The sequence below is a fragment of the Nyctereutes procyonoides genome, unplaced genomic scaffold (assembly GCF_905146905.1).
Source record: "Nyctereutes procyonoides isolate TBG_1078 unplaced genomic scaffold, NYPRO_anot_genome, whole genome shotgun sequence".
Classification (NCBI taxonomy): Eukaryota; Metazoa; Chordata; class Mammalia; order Carnivora; family Canidae; genus Nyctereutes; species Nyctereutes procyonoides.
Window position 1 is genome coordinate 55,281,597 of NW_026575131.1, and position 23,446 is coordinate 55,305,042.

The following is a 23,446-nucleotide window of genomic DNA, read 5'->3' on the forward strand; positions in this document are numbered from 1 at the left end:
ACCAGCAGGGGGCAGGGGGGACAAGTCAGAAAGCCCCTCAGGCTTGTCCCTCCTCAGTCTCCACCACGGGTGGAGGCGCTGGGCACACAGTCATTCACACAAACTGAGCACAGTGACTGGAGCTTATATCCAGCCAGACCAAAGAGGGGATGCCAGGCCCAGGAAGTGCCACACTGCACCATGACCTCGGCTGAGATGGAGGCACTTGGCCAGGGGCAAGGTGGAGGACACACAGTGGACGCCACTGTTTAACCAGCAACTGCCGTGTGCAGGTACCTGGCTGGGAGCTGCACACAGGTCTGTCTGCCGACCCTGGGTTCACTTTACAGGTGAGGAATGAGAAGCTCAGAATGGGAGTGCCACTTGTCCAAGGTCACAGAGCAAGGCCTGCCCCCAACACTCATACCCTCTGAATGGCAAGGACAACGGCTAGCTCACAGCAACCCCAAAGCCTGAATGGCTTGAGTGCCCCTGAGCTGCTGCTTCGGGGGCCCCAGAACCACCTGCAGCCTGGGTAGGAACAGGAATGGGAGCAAGGCTCTGCAAGACTGTCTGGGGTCAAACCACAGCCTCCACTTGAGGCTGCATTACTTCTGAAAAGGCCTCCCCCTCCCCTCTCCCCTCTCCTTCACCGTCAGCCCTGCAGGCCCAGACCCAGCAAGGGCAGTGTCAGAGCATTTGCTGTGAACAGTGACCTTGTGGCTTAAACCCTTTGTCCCTGGACGAGCCCTGGACAGCTGTACCAGCAACACTAGAAAATCGAGCCAATAAAAGTGACTTTCATTAAAAAAAACCCTTTATAGTCATTTCATGTCGGTTGGAAATCACAGAAGTTAGGCAGAAAAACAACCCAGGGGACAGATACAAAGGGACAGCATGGCGTTTCCCCAACAGGTCTCTGCTCCGCAGGTGGCGGGTGGGGGCCGGGGCAGGCCTGGGGCATCTACGCGTGACAGGTGGGCCTGGCCGCCAGGGCTCAGCTGTCCTCCTCGTCCAGGGACTCTGAGTCCATCCGCACCCTTGCACGCTCCTGCTGCTCCTTCCCGGGTGCATCCAGCTCGGAGCCCTCCCGTGCATTGCTGGTGGGAGCACAGCACGGTGGGGGTGAGCCCTTGGCCTGCCACCGCCAGCAGACACTCGAGCACCCTAGGAGCACAGCCCATGTCCAAAGCCTCCCACACCGCCCCAGCCAGGCCCCCGCCAAGCACAGGCAGGCCCAGGGTCCTCAGCACGGCGACGTCAGCTTCAAGCAGCTCATGGTGCCCACTCCCGGAGTGCCAGGAGGAGGCGATCCTCCAAGGGGCCGGGCCCAGAGCAGCTTGGAGCTGCAGAGCAATCTCGATGGGGGACCTGAGGGTCAGCTGCAAAGGTGAGGGTGGAACAGGTCCCTGTGGCCATCGCCAGAACGAGCAGCCCACACCGTGGAGGCCTTCTCGGGAAGCAGCCTCTGGAGCCATGGCCCTTGGCAATACTTACTCATTGTGTAATGGCTCTTCAGAGGAGCCACAGCCCAGCCCCTCCTCGGAGTTCTGTCCTCCCTCCTGCTCCTTGTCTTCCATGCTCTCCCCTTTCTGGGATGTGGCCTCACCGTTCACCGGGGCCGAGAGATCTGGCGGGAGAAAGGCTCATGGGACCCTGTAGCCCTGTCTGCCGAGAGCAAGCAAGTGAGCTGGTTTGGGGCCAGGGGCCCTGAAGGAGCCTCCACCGGCCTCGAGGTCCCTGACCCCGGGCATGCCCACATCCCCCACCCCTGCACCTCTCAGATGCACCTCCCAGATGGCCCCAGCCCATATAAGTCTAAAGATGAAGAAGCCAGTAAATGAGTGGCCAAGGGCAACAGGAAAAAGCTTGCTAGGTGCTTGGACAGAAATAAGGTGATGCCCCCTGCAGGGCATCCCTGAGCCATCCTGCCCCAGTCTGAAGGAACACCTCTCAGCAGCAGCATGGGCACCACATAACCCCAGCAGGAAGAAGGTTCTCCCATTTGGTAAGGACCAGTGCCACAGCCCCTATGGGAGATAACCTCTTTCATCCTAGCAACGCTCCCACACATGGCCCACCCCACTGTACACATGGCCTACAGTGCTGCCTGGCTCTGAGGGTCACTGAGCAGCTCAGGTGTGTGTGCGCACACCAGACCGCAGCAAATGTGAGGACACAGCCAGGCATGCAGAGTGCCAGCAGGAACATGCCACTCCCACTATGGGGCACGGGGAATGCAGAGGGCTCTTGCCCTGCTCCTTACCAGCATTCGCCTCGTCCTCTACCCTCTCCATGGGAGCCTCTTCTCCAGCCAGCGCCTCCTCGGCCTTCTCCACCTCAGCCCTTTCCTTCTCCACCCCAGCTCTGGTCGCCTTCTGGATGGCCTCAATCTTTGGTCCCAGGACCCGAGATTTGAGCCGGGTGTAGACCTCCGCGGCCTTCTCCATCACCTCCTTGTTGGCCTTGTAACGGCGGATCTGGCCGGCAAGAGGCCTGGCTCAGGAGATGCAGCTGGTCTCACCCCCCACCAGAGACCCGCCCCCAGGGCTGCCACCCCTGGCAGTGCCTCCCATGACCACAGCACAGCGCACTCCTGCCTGCCGGCTCACCGGCGTCCTCCTTGACCAAGAGCTGCTGTGGCCAGGAACCCAGGCTCCCTGGGCACACCCCTGCCTTGCCCGCCACCAGCCCCTTCCAATGCTGGGATGCCACCGTACCTTCTTCAATGTGGCCACCACATCTGTGTTCTTCTGCAGGATCTGTGAGGTCACCTGTAGGGTTCCTAGCTCCTCTAGTGCGTTCAGACACCTCTTAACATCCTGGGGGGGTGGGGGGGTGAGTGAGGAGGGACAGCACCTAGCTGAAGAACCCTATGGGGCCCCATGGGGCTACCTGGGTGGCAGGGAGGGGAGGGAGTACCAGGGGACCCCAGGGACAGTGGCTGTGCTGCAGAACTTGGGAGGGCTGGCTGGCACCACCTTGTGGAGATGCTAAGCAATGCACCTGAGGTGGCCAACTTGGGCCCTCCGTGAAGACACCCAGAAGAACAAAGACCCTGGGTTTGCCTTGGTTTCCTAAGACTTCTTTTTTTTTTTTTTAATTTTTTTTTTAATTTATTTATTTATGATAGTCACACACACAGAGAGAGAGAGAGGCAGAGACACAGGCAGAGGGAGAAGCAGGCTCCATGCACCGGGAGCCCGATGTGGGATTCGATCCCGGGTCTCCAGGACCGCGCCCTGGGCCAAAGGCAGGTGCCAAACCGCTGCGCCACCCAGGGATCCCAGTTTCCTAAGACTTCTAAGGGAGCTGCAGACATGAGGGACTGGGGTACTCCCTGGATTAGAGGATGTGGCTGTGCCGTGGCCTCGGGGCCCCGACAAAGACCTCACCGGATTGTCAACTTTCAGGGCGAACTTGATCTCACTGTGCAGCTTCTGTAGCTTCTCCTCCACGGAAGGTTCTGCAGCCAGGAGAGAAGGCAGCAGCTGGGCTTGCGCAGGGCCAAGGGAGCCACCTGGCCTGGACCCCCACACCCAACGGTTCCCACAACCCCTTTGTCGGTGCTGCCTGAGGACCTGCCCCAGCACCACCGAGGTGACAGGAGCCAGCTTCTCCTCAGCACCATCTCCTCCCTTTCAGTGATCCGGCTCCTTACCTTTCTTTTTCTCGACCTTCCGGTCAGGTGGGAACCCTTCTGACCGCTTCCGGGTTCGCTCCACCTTCGCAGGCCTGTGAAGTCACACTCCTTAGTCCCGCCCATCCCGGCCACTGGTGTCCTTGAGTGTGTGGTGATGGACCCACAGCCACTGTGAGGGACACCCTCAGGGGGCCCTGGAAGCTGGGATGGGGTGGGTCAGGCCCATCATGACCTGGTCTAGGCAGGTACCTGAAGCGACCGGGAAGGTGACCCAAGCAACCTTGGGTTCTTTCCAGCAAATGACATCAAGTCTTAGAATTACCATTATTAATATGCAACTGAGGGTTAGTTGCTTCTTTTTTTTTAAATATTTTATTTATTTATTCATAGAGACAGAGAGAGGCAGAGGCACAGGGAGAAGCAGGCATCATACAGAGAGCCTGACGTGGGACTTGATCCAGTGTCTCCAGGATCACACCCTGGGCTGCAGGCGGCGCCAAACCGCTACGCCACTAGAGCTGCCCGGGTGAGTGGCTTCTTAACAAAAACCTGGGTGAATGAATTACGGAAAGGTAGCCCAATTTGACACCCGTTTCCATCAAGCTCAGACTTGATGTTCTACTTGGCAGCTGGCTGCCAAATCCCATGGGCAGGTTCACTAACTGATGCCGGAATCCCACTTGGCCAGTGAGCAGGGAAAGGAACAGTGTCCTGCCTTGGTGGGCCTTGGTCTCAGAACCACTGGTCACTTTCCTGGGGAGTGTCCTGGCCCCACCTTGATGCCAGGAGCACCCTCAGTGTGACACCACAGATATGGAGTGGTATCCCCTGGGGGTGGAATCTCAATCCCAGAGCAGTGCCTCCTACATAACCTGATGGGGCCCCAAGAATGGGACACTTAGATTGGATCTGAGACTAAATTTGGAAATTGGGTCCCTTCCAAAAGGGGTGAGGGGTAATGGGTCCCCAGGAGGCTGAGAAGCACAGGGACCAGCATGGGGCAACCTGGACCCCCAGGTAGTTGTGGCAGAAAGAGGCAAAGCGGGTGCTGACCTGGCTCGGGGCCTCTCCTCGGGGCGCCCTCTCTTCTCCTTCTGGCTGGGTCTCCTCGTAGGCTCTGTGCTTTGTCTTGCTGTCTTCTTTGCCTGCAGCGGCCAGAGAAAGGGAAGGCTGGAATGGCGGGCAGTGGGGGCTCTCCTCCTTAGAGATATAGCCGGACACTTCCTGCCACCACCTCTGCACTGCTGGGAATTGGTGCAATGGGCAGGATGAGGTGGGAAGGACTCGTGTCCAGTCTGTCCCCAGGCAGTGGCCTCTTAGGCCCTAAAAGGACTACTCCCTCAATGGGTGGGGCAACCCCACCGCACACATTTCTCCTGTGGCAAGGGTCTTGGTCTCCTTTTTGTGATCAAAGGAAGAGAGAAAAAGAACAGAGTATTGTCTTGCTTCCCCCGTCCTCCTATTATATGGGGCTCCATCTAAAAGGTGACAGGCCCAGAAAGTCAGGCTCAGATTCAGGTGGACCACACAGTGGGCAGTAGACAGGCCTGCAGGGACTGCAGTGCCTGATGGTCACTACCAAGGCTCATCAGAGGCCTCCTAACTGCTCCGGGCTCACCCAGAGTCCCGCCTCCCCACAGAAGCACCAGAGGGCGCCTGTGAGCATCTCAGTCAAGTCCTCACCAGCCCACAGCCCTCCAGGGCTCCCACTTCACTGAAAGCCCAAGTCCTCCCCTCTGTCCCCAAGGCCCCGCTCAACCTGCCCATCCCCTCCCTATGCTCCCTGACCCCCTCTCTCCCCTTCACCCACTCTGCTCCAGCCACACGAACTCCTGGCTAATTCTTCCAATATACCAGGCCCATGCCGCCCCAGGACGTTTGCATGGACTATACCCTCTGCCTAGAGTGCTGTCCCCACCGGGTAGCTTTCCAGACCACCTCTCACTTTGTCCCGATCCTTACTTAATGGCACCTTCTCAACTAAAGCCTTTAGAGTTTACCCTACCTAAAACAGAAAACCTCACCCCAACAGCTTATGCCCCCCGACCTTGCTTTCTTTTTTTTTTTTTTCTTTCCAACCTTGCTTTCTTGTTCTTAGCAAGAACAGTCTGAAATGCATCTCATGTTGTCCCATCTCTCCTGCTTGAATGTCAGCTTTCATGGTGGGGGTCTCTGTGTCTCATTCATTGCTTTATCACTACATCCCTGGCCCTTAGGTCCTAGCACAGCACCCAGCACACAGTTGGTGCTCATTCAATGTGTGGAAGTCAGGAATGGATTTGCCGGAAGGGGTGGGTGTGACAGAGAAGCCCGTTGGTCACTACCCTCCCCAGGAGTTCAGGACGCACTCCAACAGCACACACCTCTCTCTGCAGCTCAGCCTCAGGCCCCGAGTCAGAGGAAGACTGTGGTCCCCGGCCCCGGCCCTTGCGGCCACGTTTTCTGACGGGCTCATCCTCGTCCCCCAGCTCATCTCCGCTGCTGCCCCCGCTGGCTGGGGCCTCCCCGCGTTCACGCTCGCGCCTCCGCTCCTTTTCTTCCTTTTCCTGTTCGCGGAGCCTTCGCAGCTCCTCCTCCTGCTCCCTGCGCCGCCTGGCTTCTAGCTCACGCCGCCTCTCCTCATCCCGGCGCTTCCACTCACTGATGCGGTCGACCTCATCGCTGTCACTGGGGGTGCATGCTAGTTAGAGGACCAAGGTGCCAGGCCCACCCACATAACCCTAGCCCATCACCCACCTGTTGCTGCTCACCCACCTGTCACTACTTGAGCTAGTTGGGGGCCGCTCAGGCTTTGGCTTCCGCCCACGTGGTTTTGGAGGTGGCTTCTCCGCTACAGCAAAGGAGAGTATGGCTTTGTCTACCCAGGTTCTCTTCCTCAGGGTGGCCCCCTAGGCAGTCAGAGGTGAGGGGGCACCCCGCCGGGACCCTACCTGGCTTCCTGCCCCGAGGAGGTTTCTTTACAGACACATCCGAGTCGGAAGAGGAGGAAGAGGAGGAGGAGGAGGAGGAGGACGGCGCTGACCTGGCCACAGCCACTGGCTCGACCTTTGCTCCATCGGATTCTGCTTTGGAGTCGGAGTCGGAGGCCGAAGGTGCCTTCTAAGAGGGGCCAGGGCATGGTCAGCAGAACACAGGCCAAGGACAGTGCCAGTCCCTTGCAGCCCCTGACCTACAAACCTCTGCCTTCCTCCATCTAGAAACACTTCATGTTGGCCAGGAATCACAGGCAGCCCCAGATGTGCCTGCAGCCACCTGATCATTCAGCTCAGTCATGGTGGGTGATGCCCCCAGGCCTTACCCTCTCCTTGGTGAAAAGGGGGAGGCAGAGAGAGCCACTGTTGTTTCCAGTGGTTAAAACTCTTTCTAACACAAAATTTGGCCTGGAGGCCCAATTAGATGAGCTCCCCTCCTCCTGCTATCTCTGCCCACCTCCTATCCCCCCCCCACTCATGGTACATACTCACTTGTGCACACATGCATGTAACATACATACTGGGACACATGCACACACTGCTCACATCATCTGTGCATACACATATACGTGACAGGCTTGCATTCTCTTCCACACACACACACTCTCCATCTCTCACGTGGGGCCCCTATGAGCACCTTGCTACTTCCTTCCAGAGCCAAGGTTCTAGTATCCCGGTTCCCAAACCGGTCTCTATGTTCCTCTCGGGAGCAGTAGTGGCCTGGCGCTCCTCGGCTCCAGAAAAGTGCTCTGCACACACCTAACTCAGAAACTATGGGTGAGGCCATCAGTGGAGCCAGAGGTGGAAGATGGTGGTCCCAAGGGCACTATGGCCTGTTCTCTACCCTCCTCCAAAAAAGACTGACTGTAACCATGGACAGTGCCTGGTGACCATGGAGATCTCTCAGGGTTTCCTAGAGATAAGCAATGGGAACAAAACACCTCTACCTTTTTCTTCCGTCCTGCAAGGGGGCCCCGCCGAGGTGCCCGGACCACAGCTTTCTTCTCGGGGGTGAAGTCCTGGGTAGAGAGAAGGGGCCTGAGCATGGGTCCCTCTGGCTGGCCACTGCTCAGCTCCCATGTGTGCATGTCTGCCCGCCCACAAAGCCAGCCACCTGCTCACCTGGTCACTGGTCTTCTCTGACTCAGATGAGCTTTCTGAGTTCTCCTCCTCAGAAGGGGACACACTGGCTTGATCCAGGTCACTGGAAGCCTTTCGAGTTCGTTTTGAGACTGACATCTAGAAGGCAAGCAGCCCAAACAGATCAGCCATCAGAAAGCCTGTGTGTTTTGCTGAGCTGTCTCCTGCCTGGCCACTTGCACCCTGGAGAAGAGCTGAAGTTCTGGAACCTCTGGGAGGAGGCAGGGACTGTTTTGAGGATCTGATTAAAAAACAGGGATCTTGGGATGCCTGGGTGGCTCAGTGGTTGGGCATCTGCCTCTGGCTTAGGTTGTGATCCTGGGGTCCTGGGATTGAGTCCCACATTAGACTCCTCGTGGGGGGGGGGGCTGCTTCTCTTTCTGCCTGTGTCTCTGCCTTTCTCTAAAAAAAAAAAAAAAAGGGTTCTTGAATCATGAGGACATCGTGCTCAGAGAGGGGAGTCAGACCTAGAAGGACACCTCCTACATGACCCCACTCCCCAGAAGTCCCCAGAGACAGAGAGGAGATGGTGGGAGCCAGGGGTGGGGCAAGGGTTGGGGAGTCAGTGCTTCCTGGGGACAGGGTCTCCGTGTGGGAAGATGGAAATTTCTAGAGACAGTGATGGCAGTGGCTTCACAGCGGTGTGAGTGTGCTTCATGCCACAGAGTTGTGTACTTAAACTGTCAAATTTTATATTATGTGTACTTTACTTCAATAAAAAAAAAGGAAGAAACCTGCCCCAGATATCCTTTCCCCAGAAGAACACCTATGCATACGATCTGGAACTAGACAGAGGAGGCAGCTGCACAAAGGCTGGGAAGAGACCGTTCACCACTGAGCTGCACACCATAGAATGGCTACTTTTTTTTTTTTTAAAGATTTTATTTATTTATTTATTCAGGGGAGACACACAGAGAGAGGTAGAGACACAGGCAGAGGGAGAAGCAGGCTCCATGCAGGGAGCCCGACTTGGGACTCGATTCCAGGTCTCCAGGATCACACCTCGGGCTGCAGGTGGCGCCAAACCGCTGTGCCACCGGGGCTGGCCGAATGGCTACTTTTTAATGGGAATTTCACCTCAATAAAAAATTAAAAACACACATATACACACATACGTGCATATAGCCTGGATTCAGTTTCAGGGCTTCATGCATTCCCTGACATCCACCGAAAGAGGCTGACAGGAGAACTTTCATGAAGAACAAACCAAGCTTTAGAAATCTTGGCCAGGGATGACCTGGGTCTTCCTAGCGGGCAACTGTTGAGTTACTCAACACTTTCCCTCTGTTGTGTCACACCCGAGACACGTTAGTTCTCGTAACAATAGCCACCTGAGCATCTCCTCTACTCCAGGCCCTGTCCCCCTAAAATTCCTATGTTGAATCCCTGACCCTCAGGAGCTCAGAAGGGTACAGTATTTGGGTACAGTGATCTTTAAGGATGTAATTAAATTAAAATAGTGTCACTGGGGGCAGCTGGGTGGCTCAGTTGGTAGATATCTGCCTTCAGCTCAGGTCATGATCTCAGGCTCCTGGGATTGAGCCCCACATTGGGCTCCCTGCTCAGCAGCGAGTCTGCTTCTCCCTCTCCCTCTGTAATATCTCTCTCAAATAAATTTTAAAAAATATTTAAAAATAAATAAAAGATGATGTCAGTGGAGTGGTCCTAATTCAGTAAGACCTATTTCCTTATAGGAGGAGGTCAGGACAGAGACACAGAAGGGCCAATCACATGAGGATGGGAGGCTGCTGTCTGCACGCTGAGGAGAGGCCTCAGAAGGAACCAGCCCTCCTGACACCTGATCTCAGACTTCAGCCTGCAAGGCTAATTTTTGGTGTGAAAGCTGTCTAGTCCATACGACCTTCCTAGGCCAGTTGGCACACCTGTACACTCTGACACACCAATGGGAGATTAAAGGGCCTACCGTCGTACAGTTTATATTCTAGTCAGGAGAGGCAAACTGGAACATTCCATGGGAATCTAAGGTTACTCTGGAGGCCAGAGAGAAAGAGGGACAGATGGAAGAATGGAAGAGATAGCATGTATGAAGCCCCATGGGTAGAAGGCAGCAAGGCTGGTGATTGGTCAGGGAAGGGATGGGGATGGGGCCTGGCTGGGGCCAGACCTGCAGGGCTGTGTGGGCTGTGTCTGGAGCCTGGAGCTACTTCACAGGTAGGTGAGCCAAAGCTCACTGAACTTCACACTCCCCACTCCCTCTCGGGGCAGAGGCAGTCTATGGCCTAGGAGCACTGCATCTTTCTCTTCTTAGCCCACTAGCACTCTAACCCAGGCACTCAGGGACTCCAGTTAGGACAAAAAGGCAGGAATCATGAGGACTAAGATGACCCAGGACCCTCTCTCCCGATATCCACACACCAGGGTACAAGGGGAGGCAGTGGGGAGGGGCCCCGAGCAGCGAGATCTTGAAACCCTAGAGAACAGATCCAGGGGTGGGGGGCAGGCAATGCTGAGCTACCAGGGCGCTTGGGGCTGGGGTCAGGGCCTGCCATACAGTCCTCATGAAGGAAGTTTTTGTTTGTTTGTTTGTTTTAGATTTTATTTATTCATAGAGACACACAGAGAGAGAAGCAGAGACACAGGCAGAGGGAGAAGCAGGCTCCATGCAGAGAGCCTGATGTGGGACTCGATCCAGGGTCTCCAGGATCACGCCCTGGGCTGCAGGCGGCGCTAAACCGCTGCGCCACTGGGGCTGCCCCATGAAGGAAGTCTTAAGAGTCATCCAGAGGATAGATGAGAAGAGCAGAACGTGGATCCACAGGAAAACACCAAGTTAATGCTAACCAAAGAGAGAACATAGAAAGTCGGCCCCACAGGAAAACCACCGCCCCTCGTGGATCAGGGAAAGGAGAGCTGTGGATGTGCTAGTGCCATGAGGCTAGCAGGAAAAGGCAGGGAAAAGGTCTCTTAAATGTTCCCTGGTGTGGTTAAAAGGTGTTGTAACAAGAACTTAGATCAGTTTGGGACATCTGGTGCCTGCCTTCGGCTCAGGTCGTGATCCCAGGGTCCTGGGATCTTGTCCGGGTCGGGCTCCCTGTGGGGAGCCTGCTTCTCCCTCTGCCTAATGTCTCAGCCTCTCTGTCTCCCATGAATAAATAAAATCTTAAAAAAACAAAACAAAACAAAACAAAAACCTCAACCCAAAACCTCAGATCAGTTTAATGCAAAGTTGGTCAAAAAAAATCTAAGTAAGTACTGACTTACAAATAGGGGTTTACCTCTAAGGGGTGGCATGGGGGGGCTGTTTCCTACACCCTCCTGTTTAACATCCCCAGCAACTGTAAACAGAAATCACAGGGAACTTTAAAAAATGATGCCAACTATATCATAAAAACTGGGGAAAAAGCCAAGAGTCTTAATAATAAATTGGTTAGAAATCACCCACGTCACAAACTATGTCTCAACTGCTGAAGGCCACGACTTAATATTTAACGACAAAGAAATGCTCAGCAAAACACACTGGGTGTGTACGATCACCAATTCTGGGCTTTATGCAGCCATACCCTGTGTGAAGTACATGTGGGATTGCGAAGAAATACATCTGGGTGCTTGTGGTCCTCGGCATGGAAGGCCCCACGTAACATGGGCATTTTCTACTAGCTTCTCCACACTTTTTACATCTTACAACTTATAATGAGCATGGTTTATCATTACAATTGGAACCAAGAGCAAATGTTATGTTTGTAAATAATAAGAGGAAAGTATTACTCTGCCAAAGAAGTTGATGCTAGATCCTAGTCCGTTCTATAACTGAATGATTAGAAGCAGGCAAAAGGCAGACAAGACAAGGCAAGAAAGAGGCTCCTTCCAGGAGAACCAAACACTCACATCCCCACAGACCTACACACACACATACTCAGCGATATGTTCATAGCAAAGGAGACACAACCCATATGTCCATCAACTGATGAACAGATACAATGTACCCACCATACACCTGGAAACGTGACTGGCCATGAACAGGAGCAAGATGCCCATAAGCGCCGCCCCAGGGACAGACCCTGACTCCATGATGCTCAGGGAGGGTACCAGACACAGAAGGCCACATGGTGTGTGAGTCCACATGTGTGACACATCCAGAACGGGCTCATCCATGGATGGGAAGGGGGGTTGAGGGGGACGGGGGCTGGGGAAGGGGTGGGGAGTGATGGTTGATAGGGACAGGGTTTCTTCTGGAGTGACAGAATGTTCTGGAACTAGCCAGTGGTGGTTACACAGCTCTGTGAATGTACTAACAACCACTGAATTGTGTATCTTGAAAGGGTAATGCTGTGGCATGTGAATGATATCTCGATTTTTAAAAAGCGTGTTAAAAAAAAAAAGGTATGTTAAAACATGCAGAAAAATTATTTGCATATTCAGACTAAGGGGATAATTTCAACTAGGAGTCTCCTGGGAGGGAAAAGCCAAGAGCAAGCACATGCATTCTAGTTTTGCCAGTATCTGTTCAGTCTGGCTAGTGTTGAGTAAAAGGTCGGGTTAATACAGGAAAGCATTTCAACTGCACACCAGAGAGCTGCGCTAAGCACACAGCCCTTCCCGAGATGATAATCTACAAAGTGGAAATGGTAATGTCTACTGAGCAATATTATAAAGATTAATAAGTTGACACATGTAAAAGAATAATAAATAAAAATAAATAATAAAGTAAATCGGAATGAAACTGCATATCAAAAACAAGAAAGGCAGGGTGGGGAGTGCAGGCTGCCAGAGGCTTAGGGTGGGAGTTGGGGGAGATGGAAGGGCCCAAGCCGCGCCCCACCCCCTACCCACCCCCAGGGGCCGCCCCTACCTTCAGGGCTGCTGCCTTCCGCTTCAGGCCACTGTTGTCGCTGCTTTTGTCTGAGTCTGAGTCACTCTCCATCCTGTCGCTGGCCGCTGTGGCAGTCACAGCTGTGACGGCCATGACTCCCCGGACCTCGTCGTCCTCGCTCCCACCTGCCGGGTCAGCTTCAGGGGCCTCACTGTCAGAGGAACTCACCGGCTGGGGGTGGGGCGGGGGGCAGCACAGACTATGAGTCACCACCAGGCTGGGGTGGATTTCCCAACCAGAACAGTGACCCAGAGGGCTAAACCCACAACAGGGTCTCAAACGTCAGGGTCTGGTCTCCTCACTTTCCAAGGCCCAGAAAGTCCAGAGAACTAAGGCTGGAGGGCAAGATGGACAAGTGTGGTAGGTGCTAGGATTACAGGTCAAATCCCAGGCCAGTGACAGCCTCTTGGTGCCTCAGTTCCCAATCTGAGCAATGGGGATGACACCATTTTGGCTTCACAGGGCCGTGGCCAAGATAAGGCAGTAGTGGTATGTGACATACCAAGGACAGTGCCCACCCAGACTGGCCAGAGGTCCATCCCAGAGTTTGCTTTTTCTATTACTAATACTTTCATCATTATGAACACAGGACCTCCAGGCTTGACCTGCCAGGGACTGCGATTTCTTTTCTTTTTTTAAAAAATATTTTATTTATTTATTAATGAGAATACACAGAGAGGAGAAGAGAGAGAGAGAGAGGCAGAGACACAGGCAGAGGGAGAAGCCGGCTCCATGCAGGGAGCCCGACGTGGGACTCGATCCCCTGTCCTCAGGATCACGCCTTGGGCTGAAGGTGGCGCTAAACCGCTGAGCCACCAGGGCTGCCCGGGACTGTGCGGGTAGGCAGAAGAAAAGTTGGCGGGCTGAGCTGGGGCTTATGCAGGGTTATGGAGGATCTAGGGCACCTGGTAGATGGCACAATGACGGCCAGACCCTAGGGCTTGCTCAGGCCAGTTTCTGAACTTGTTTGGGATGTCTGATGTTCATGGGAGGAAAACGGACGAGCCCCGGTCATATTTCATCATCACTCCTTCGTCCAGAGCATGCCACAGAACACTGAATGTATATGGCCCTGTGCTGAAGGCCTGGCCTAGACATGAGCCAGACTACACCCCTGCCCTCGGGGGAGCTCATGGGCTAATGGGGAGACTGATTAGGAAATGCACAGCGGGGGCGCCTGGGTGGCTCAGTGGTTGAGCATCAGCCTTTGGCCCAGGGCGTGATCCCAGGGTCCAGGATCGAGTCCCACATTGGGCTCCCTGCGTGGAGCCTGCTTCTCCCTCTGCCTGTGTCTCTGCTTCTCTCTGTGTCTCTCATAAAATAAATAAATAAAATCTTTTAAAAAAATGCACAGCAAATAAATAAATATAAAAATAATAATAAAAAAAAGGAAATGCACAGCTATAACATGGCACGAGGAGGTGCTGCAACGTCTTGGGGCATCCACTGCAGCCAAGCCTGAATGCAAAATCTGATGTTATTTCATGGTATTTCTGTATAACTGATTTCTCTCTCTCTCTCTCTTTTTTTAATGAAAGAAATTGATATTTTTTAGAGCTACATTCTCTGCAAATGACCCAAATGTCCCCCTACGGATAGAAAAACACAACATGGGACGGCTATAGGATCGAACACTAATCAGCCATAGAAAGGAATGAAGCTCTGATACAGGCCACAGCACAGATGAACCTCCAGAACATGCTCAGTGAAAGAAGCCAGGAGCAAAGGACCAAATATGAGTCCATTTATAGGAAATATGTGGAATGTGCAAATTCACAGAATGTGATCAGTTCTTAGGGCTAGGGCATCAGGCCAGCTCAGTCAGTAGAGTATGCCACTCTTGGTATTAGGGTCATGAGTTCAAGCCCCACATCAGCATGGAGCCTACTTAAAAAAGTTCTGAGGGGATAAGAGAAGGGGAGAAATGGGGATGACAGATAATGGGGAGGGGGCTTCCTTGTGGGGTGGTGGAATGTTCTGAATTAGATAGCAAGGATGATCGCACAACACTATAAATGTATAAGAGCACTGCAGTATTTGCTTAAAATGGTTAAAATAGTGAATTTCCCTAATTCAGCAACAAGTCACATTCCCTTGGTGTAATCACTGCCAGGGATCAATGGGTCAGAGTGGGGCATGCATGCTGGCCAAGAAAAAAGAAAAAAGCAGGGAGGCCAAGAAGGGAACAAGAACACGTGTGAGATCCACCATAGCCACACCAACGGGATGCATGTGGCAAGACCGGGACCAAGAAGCAAGAGAAGCAGAAGCATGAGCCGCTAGGAGCCCAGGAAGGAAGGGAACCTGCCAGTGCTGGACAGAGGACAAGGCAAGGCACATAACGTGGAAATGCATTAGAAGACTGGAAACGTGGGTGCCAGGGTGGGGGCGGCCAGAGGTAATGGGAGGGAGGGAACCCAGCCTGTCCATGATCTCTTGTAGGAAGCCCCAGTCCTTCCCTGACTGAGGGGATATAAGCCTACTCAGCCTTTACATGGTTGGGTCAACAGGTGAGAAAAATAAAGGCCAGGTGTTGGCCAGACCTCGCACTTGGCATTGAGCACCTTTTGTCTTCCCTGTGGCATGATGACAGGGCCTGATCTGTATAACAAAATTAAAACAGAAGAGTGTAATACTGTGTAGGTCAGACCCCAAACCTAAAACGCTGGGAGAGGATAATCCTACTTTCTCGGTGGACTTCCATCACACCTCCCGCCAGGGCACGGTTTCTCTTCATGACAGCCCAGGCAGGAGGAAGGGAGATGTGACCCCTGTCTTCCACAGCAGGGGTGGCAGAGCAGCTTGGAAGCTAAGTGACCGAGGCCCAAGGCTCTTCTGCAGAAAGGTCAGTTTCGTGGCAGTAAGAGCTGGTGTTAGTTCAGTGTGAGCCCCTGCCCCAAGCTTACTATCTCTCTGTGTGTACTGGGTATGAATTGTCACCCTCAGTTTGCAGATGAGGGAAAGGTGGCAAGAAAGTTCATAGCAAGTACGTGACAGAGGCGGGATGCCAGCCAGGTCTGCCTTGGCCTCTAAGCCCAGGCCACCAGATGCAGCTACTGCTAATTAAAACCCCTCCTTGCTTCTGCCAAACTCCTAGCCAACTGGGGTCCAATTTGTGCCTCTCATATCTGGCCAGGTGCCTTGGGCCAACAGGCCTGTCCCACAACTTGAAAAACGGACTCTGGAAGGTAAGTGACCAGCCCTACATTGTGCCTGTAGCTAAAGCCAGGAACTCTGGATCTCCTGGGGTCAGCCCACGGGATCTACCTGCTGGCAAAGGTTTTGAGAAATCTGATCCACACAGAGAAGCATGGGGTACAGAGAGGAACCAGGAGACAAACACCAAGAGCCAGCCAACCTCCAAGCATTCCCAACCCAATGGTCAGGTGAATGAGGTGAGCATTCATTTCTCTCACTGCCTTAATGGCTCAGGAAGGTGACAGGTGGAAAGGGAAGGACATGTTCAGCCTGGCCTCACTCCCAACTAGCACCTCATCACCTGCTCAGCACTGTGTTCCTGTGTTGGGTGCCTGATGCGTGTTTGCTCATGGGGCTCCCCCAGCAACCCTGTGAGATGCTGACACCACCATGACCCTCTGTCTTAGATGAGGAGACTGAGGCTCAAAGAGGTGAGGTGGACCCTCTAGGCTCATGGTAAGCAAGTGCTAGAGCCAGGACTTGAACACAGGTCCCTGAGCTCACACAGCAGGGCCCTTAACCCCAGACCCACAGTGCAGAGGTTATTCTCTGGGCCCTCCTCCAGCCTGGGACATGGGAGGCCTGAGCTTTAGCTGCAGCTTACTCTCACCAGCTTGAGAACCGTGAACAGGCAGGTATCTGTCCCTCTTCCTCTATCAAGGGACAAGCATCCATTTCTACACTCCTCCTAAGTCAATGGTTCTTTTTTTTTTTTTAAAGATATTATTTATTTATTCATGAGAGAAACAGAGAGAGGTATAGGCAGAGGGAGAAGCAGGCACCCCGTGGGGCACCTAATATGGCATTCGATCCCAGGACCCTGGGATCACAATCTGAGCCAAAAAGGCAGATGCTCAACCACTGAGCCACCCAGAATGTTTCTCAACCAGAAATGACTTTTGTTCTCTTGGAGGCATTTGGCAATTCCTGGGGACATATGGGGCTGCCAAAACTGGGGTGCTCTTAGCATCAAGTGGGTGAGGGCCAATGATGCTGCTAAACACCCTACAGTGCCCAAGGAGGCCCCTCCCCACTTCTGCCTGAGAACAATCCAGCCACAAATATTGAAAAACCCTGGTCTAAGTCTAAGAGGTCTCAGATTCTAGCCGGGTCACTCTGGGCCAGTTTGCTTATCTGGAAAATGGAAAAGGCCACTCTCAGGATTACTGTGTGGACATTGAAACCACACTCAGATACCACTTCCATCGCCTTGGCAAGGAGATGTGGGAACCGGGTTTGCCATCCTCTCTTAGGGGAGAACTCAGTTAAGGTTGTCGGAAAGAATGAGGCTGTTCTCTGCGTGTAGACCAATAATTGACATATATTTTGGGGGTGCCTGGACAGCTTGGTCGATGGACCAAACAACTCTTAACTCGGGGTCATGAGTTTAAGCCCCATGATAGGTATAGAGATTATTAAAAATAAATAACTTACAAAGAAAGATAAATTTTGGAGAACAATAAAGTTAAGAATTCTATGCTTTAGGGGCACCTGGGTGGCTCAGTTGGTTAAGCATCTGCCTTTGGCTAAGGTCATGGCCCCAGGGTCTTGGGACCCACACTGGGCCTTCCTGCTCAGTGGGAAGCTTCTCCCTCCCCATCCCCCTTCCTTGTGCTCTCTCTTGTTATCTCTCTCAAATAAATAAAATCTTAACAACAACAAAAAGAATTCTATACTTTAGAAAGGAAAGCTGTGGAGAGTGTGATATGAATACAGAACCTTGGAGGATATACAAGAAATGAAGAGCAGTGGCTATCTTGACAGGACATCACACCAGAGTGACCAGGAGGCAGGGCTGACTTCTCACTATTCTTATGCACCTTTGTATCTTTTCAATTTTGAACCGAGAATTTGTGTTCCCATTCAGATGGAAAGATAATTGAGGAACTTGAAGGCTGAACAAAGAGACTGTTCAGGCACCTGGAGAGTGTCTCTTCCACAAGTACCTGCGACCTGGCTCTCTGTTAGAAACACTTAGGCTGGGGATCCCTGGGTGGCGCAGGGGTTTAGTGCCTGCCTTTGGCCCAGGGCGCGATCCAGGAGACCCGGGATCGAGTCCCACGTCGGGCTCCCGGTGCATGGAGCCTGCTTCTCCCTCTGCCTGTGTCTCTGCCTCTCTCTCTCTCTGTGTGTGACTATCATAAATAAATAAAAAAATTAAAAAAAAAAAAAAAAGAAAGAAACACTTAGGCTGATGCATGGTTATGGAACACATCAGGGGTCCCAGGCCTGATCCCTGAAACCAAAGTTTCCACAGGCAGGGCCCACAAATCTGCATCTATTTTTTTTTTTTTAAAAGACTGATTGATTGATTGATTGATTTGAGAGAGAGAGAGACAGACAGAAAGAGCGCATGCAAGGGTACACAAGCAGGGGAGGGGCAAGAGGCAGAAGGAGCAGGGAGCCCGACTCCGGACTTGATCCCAGGACTCAGGGATCATGACCCAAACTGAAGGCAGATGCTTAACCTACTGAGCCACCAGGTGCCCCACAAATCTGCATCTTAAATAGACGTTCTATTTGGCACCATAGGCTCCTCAGACAGCCAACAGCAAGACAAGCTCTCACACTAAACAGCTACTTCTCAACCCGGGGAGTCTGTGTGGGGCCAGTTTAAAGTCAAGGTTGAACCATTTTTTAGTTTATTTCCTCGAGGGCAGGCATCTACACAGCACTTAGTAAGCCGTGGGCGTGTAATAAATATTAAATGGTGTGATGATTCACCAGCAGCAATAAGGTTAGGACATAACCAACAGTACTTGAGCCGGGGCCAGAAAAGGATCACAGAACCCAACTCACTTGAAGACCTTCTGACCCATTCACCCACGAAGCCGGGAGGCGCAGCAGGCACCAAAGGGGGAACCTCCTTCCCCTAGACCCACCCAAAGAGTTAAAAGTAGAACATCACTAACATCCACTAAACATGAGCCTGGCCCTGATAAGGGGGTGCCAAACTCTCAACACTCAAAAGACAGGGTAAACAAACCCGGAATTCTGGACTGTGAGCTCCCAGGGGGTAAGAAGTGGGCCTGCCTCCCCTTGGACTGCTGATCCCTCAATACAGCAGCACCTACTGGGACAGTGGTGGCTGAGCCGCAGGAGAGGCACAGGCTGGAGACCCCAAGTTCTCATGCAGGATAAGACACTAGAGAGCTCCTTGGTTTCCGCTCACACACACACCAGACCCTTTCTGCCTCCTGTGTCCCTCCCCAAGGACTAGACAGCGGACCCTTTCCTTCCCCAGGAAGGATGCTCTGCCCCCTGCCGTCTGCCCCCCTGCAGACTGTTTGCTTGGCCTCCCAGCCAAGCTGACACCCACCCTGCCTGAAGCCAGACTACTCTGCATCCCTGTGCCTCCTGCAGAAAAAAAACAAAAAAACAAAACAAAACAGTGGCTAAAAGCAGAACAGAGAACCCCAGCCCAGCCTCCCCTCATCTGCACCTCAAACCAAATTGCCCAGAATGAGGTAGCTCTCTGCAACCCTTCTGCAGCCTTCCAAGGCTTTCCATGAATTTCACTTCAACTTTTCTCAATTCCTTCTTTCCCTGAACATTTCTGGACACTGATCTACCACTGCGATGCCATTTCTGTGGTTCTTGGCACTTTCTTCCCACCTAAGCAAGAACTCTTACATCTATTAACTACAGCCTTCTCCCAAGCCTAAAATCTCACAGGGAAAGAGAGGGCTGCTATTGAAAAAAAACAAATTAGTTCCCTGAGAAAACAAAAGGTTTCTTAAGAGCGATAATAACACTATTATAAATCCAAGTTTACTATAGAGCAATGGGTTTCACCAGAGCCGGCCCTCCAGTCCTCCACCCCACCCAGGGGCACTCTGGCAACATCGTGTTTGAGTGTCACGACTTGGGGGAAAGGGAGATGCTACTGGCATGGAGTGGGGAATGCCAGGGATGCTACTCACCCTACAGTGCCTGGGACGTCCCAGGATACCCTGACAGAGAACGATGGCTGATGGTCAGTAGTGCCAAGGGAGGATGAGCCCTTGCTCCTTTCCTATGAGGCAAGCTAAGACCACCTATGGTGCCCAGGGTGCACAAGTGCCTGGCATGACTTGGACTTGGCAGATGCCACACCAGCCGTCCCCCATCCCCAGGTACTCACCAGAGGAGCACTGTAGCTGGCGTGGGGATTGTTCTGGATCTCCCACAGTCCCTCATTGAAGCCTTTCCTCTTGTTGGGTTTCCCGTACTTATCTTTACATTTGTCGTAAGGAAACAGGTCCTTGGGTCCCAGGAAGGCTCTGGAGAAAGGCACCATGGGGCCAGTCCCAGGTGAGTCAGGTCACCCAGGAGGCACCAGGTGGGAAAATCAAGCCCCACCTGGGGACACTTACGTTTCGTGTGTACCAAAGAAGAAGATGGGGTACTTGTTAGGGGGGGGCTTCACAGCACCGTCGGCGATGTCATCGATCTGTAGTGAGAGGCAGGTCAGGAGGTGGCTGGGGGACAGCTTCACCCACTGGCCCAGGAAATCAAGAAATCAGCTAAGTTACTTGGGGAAAGCATGCTGAGAGGAAGGAAGCCTTCAACTGAGGGGGACACATCACCTTCCAGTTAGGCATCTGCATTCTCTAGAAAACCCCCCTCGGTGCATACCTGTCCCCTCCCCCCAGAGTGTTCTCCGCCTCCAGGGTAGGTGCTTCACCTGAGCAAAGCCAAATATGGTCCCCTGAGCAGCCAGGAGGTGGGGCCAAGCCCAGCTTCTAAACACTCCCAGGGCCCTCCCACAGAACCCCTCCCGCAAAGAGGCGATCGGTGGGTATCCCAGAAGCTGCAGCTGGCAGCTCCAAGGATGCAGAGGGTGGGGGGTGGGCTGCAGGAGACAGGCCCTGAGCATCCAGGAAGTCCCACCCTCTCCCTACAGGCCCATGGGCCCCGGCAGCTGTCAGTCACCTCCCCACAGGAGGCTAGCAGCCCCTTCACTTCCAATCAGGTGCTTGGAAATGTTCCGGGCTTAGAGAGCTGGCAGGAGGGGCACAGAGGAGAGGGAGAAGCTGGTACTCTGGGAGGAAGGGAAGTGCCTATAAAGTTTCATGGCTCTAGTGTCCCCCAAGAAAATAAGCCCAAGCAAATCAGGTTAAAGTGAGTTTTCTGGTCCCCATTAATTCTTTCCCATCCTCTTCGAGGCCTGGGGGCTGCTGGAACCTTCCCCCCTCACCCAACTTCTTTCCTCAGTTCTCTGGGCTACTTTTCAAAGTCCTTGATCCCTGGGCCTCCGCCATCCATCTCAAGCACCCCACTCCTGCACAGAAGCTTCTCCAAACTTCATCACCCTGAGCACTAGCCTGCCACACCCTCCAGGCCAGGCTTGTGCTCTGGGCTCACCAAGGACCTGCCTCTGAGCCTGAGGCTTGGCCATCCTAGCGGTGGCACCAGCTCCAACTGTTCTCAGGACATCTGGTCAGTATCCCTGGGCCCCTTCCTGGCCCGTGGCAGCCTCTCTGGACCCAGACCCCCAACTCTGCCTGACGCCCTTCTGCTTACTCCCACCCAGAGGGAGCGAGGCTGAAACCTCCAATGGTCTCATAACACAGCCTGGAGCTGTGCTCCTTCAGTTCCAGCCTCACCCTTCCCATGCCCCCTGCTGCTGCCTGGGCCTCCCACCCCCCACCCCCAAATTCCTTCAGTCCTATCATGCATATTCCACCAACCTAGGTTCTGGGGTGACTTTATCCCTATGGCCTGGGGATGACAACCTCCAGGTCCCTCCTCCACATCAGCCTGCCCTGGATAGTGCCTGAATTTCCACTGTGGGAATTCCAGGCTCAGGACGCCCTTCAGACCTGCGCCGCCTTCAGACCTGCGCCCGTCAGACCTTCTGGGTCCCCTGGATGTCAACTCCTACATGGAATCCCCAAAGTCCCCTGGACTCAACCTCTTCCCTCAGATGATCTCTTTGGGTTTGAGCCCAAAAAGGTATCTGATTCAAGTATCATGGAGGACCACCAAGATCTCCCTCAACTCCACCCCAGCCAGCCTCCTCCACCCCAGGAGCAGAGAGGAGCTCCTCACAGGGCACCAGCCCCCTGGGTCCCGCAAGCGAGGCTTGCTCCAAGCTCTGGTCCCTGGCAGCGCACATTATCAGAGGAGTCCTCTCAGCCCCAGTGACCTCGTGAACACAGCCCCCAGCCTCATTTCTGGCCCTGGCCTAGAAGGGCCCACAGGCTCCACCCTCAACCCTTCTCCCTTACTGCAGCCCTGGTCCCTAGCCGGCTCCCAACCAGGTCCTCAGCCTGAGGCACGCCCCTCCCCTCAGCGCGATTCCTCTGCTTAAACCCCCCATGTTCCTCAGCTCCCCTCACACCATCCACTCTTTCAAACTCGAACCCTGCCCCCTCAGGCCCCAGGTCCCTCAAGCCCCACCTCCCTTGGCTCTGGGCCTCCCCACGGCCCCCACATCCCGGGGGCAGGCTCCCTCAGGCTCCAGGACCCCCAAACTCCCCCCACGGGCTTCCTCTGGCACGGGGGCCCCTAGAACCCCAGACCCCCAGCGCGGTTTCCCTCAGGCCCCAGGACCCTCCCATCCCGGCGCAGTTTCCCTCAGACCCTGGGACCCCCCCACCCCGGCACAGTTTCCCTCAGGCCCCGGGACCCCCCCACCCCGGCGCGGGCCCCTCAGTCCCCCTCCCCCGCGCGGGTCCCCACAGGCGCCGGGACCCCCACCCCCCACCCCGGCGCGGGTCCCTCAGGCCCCGAGACCCCCCCACCCCGGCGCGGGCCCCTCAGTCCCCCCCCACCCCGGCGCGGGCCCCCACAGGCGCCGGGCCTCCCCCCACCCCGGCGCGGGTCCCTCAGGCCCCGGGACCCCCCACCCCGGCGCGGGTCCCACAGGCGCCGGGCCTCCCCCCACCCCGTCGCGGCTCCCCACAGGCCCCGAGACCCCCCACCCCGGCGCGGGTCCCTCAGGCCCGGAGACCCCCCACCCCGGCGCGGGTCCCCACAGGCGCCGGGACTCCCCCCACCCCAGCGCGGGTCCCTCAGGCCCCGAGACCCCCCACCCCCACCTCGGCGCGGCTTCCTTCAGGCCCCGGGACGCCCAGACCCCCGGCGCAGATTCCCTCAGGCACGGGGACCCCCAGACGCCCGGCGCGGGCTCCCCCAGGCCCGGAGGCCCCCAGACCCCGTTGCGCGGGTCCCTCAAGCCCGGGGGCCCCCCCGGACCCCAGCTGCGCGGGTCCCTCACGCCCGGCGCCCCTACTGCCCCACCCCCCCTGCCTGGCCCATCTCCCGCGCGGCCTCACCCGGGCCGGCCAGTGCGGGTAGCCCTTCATCTTGGCGAACACCAAGTCCCCGGGTTTGAAGGCATGCGGCATGCTGGCGGCGGGAGGCCCAGGCCGCAGGAAGCGGCGGCGGCGGCGGCGGCAGCGGCGGCGGCGGCAGCGGCTGCGGCGGCGGCAGCGGGAGGCGAAGCCGGGGGCGGGAGCGGGGCGCCGAGGGGGCGGGGGGCGGCCGCCTGGGCAGAGGGCCGGCGGGTGCTTATTGGACTGGGCGTCTCCGGAAGTCCCGCCCTCCGGCCGTCACGGGCGGGAGACGCCGTCGCTCAGGACCACGTGCGGGGATAGAGGAGCACGAGGACCAATGAGAAGAGGGGTTGGAGCAGAGCAAGTTAACGGGATTGGGTAACGGGTGGAGCCAAGGGGCGTGACCCAGAGGCCTAATGGG

The 23,446-nt window shown here is 54.9% G+C and overlaps 1 protein-coding gene across 1 annotated transcript; it reads right to left on the reverse strand.

Moving 5' to 3' along the window:
- Positions 1 to 93: 93 nt before the first annotated feature.
- On the reverse strand, positions 94 to 23,188 carry HDGFL2 (HDGF like 2). Its single transcript, XM_055343107.1, has 16 exons — positions 23,026 to 23,188; positions 20,119 to 20,195; positions 19,887 to 20,025; positions 12,545 to 12,736; positions 7,717 to 7,833; positions 7,542 to 7,613; positions 6,553 to 6,721; positions 6,377 to 6,452; positions 5,986 to 6,289; positions 4,676 to 4,767; positions 3,641 to 3,714; positions 3,375 to 3,445; positions 2,700 to 2,801; positions 2,246 to 2,459; positions 1,477 to 1,609; positions 94 to 1,079 (listed from the first exon to the last, which is right to left on the reverse strand). The coding sequence occupies exons 1-16, from the start codon at positions 23,095 to 23,097 to the stop codon at positions 977 to 979; spliced, it is 2,007 nt and encodes a 668-aa protein (XP_055199082.1). The 5' UTR covers positions 23,098 to 23,188; the 3' UTR covers positions 94 to 976.
- Positions 23,189 to 23,446: the final 258 nt, after the last annotated feature.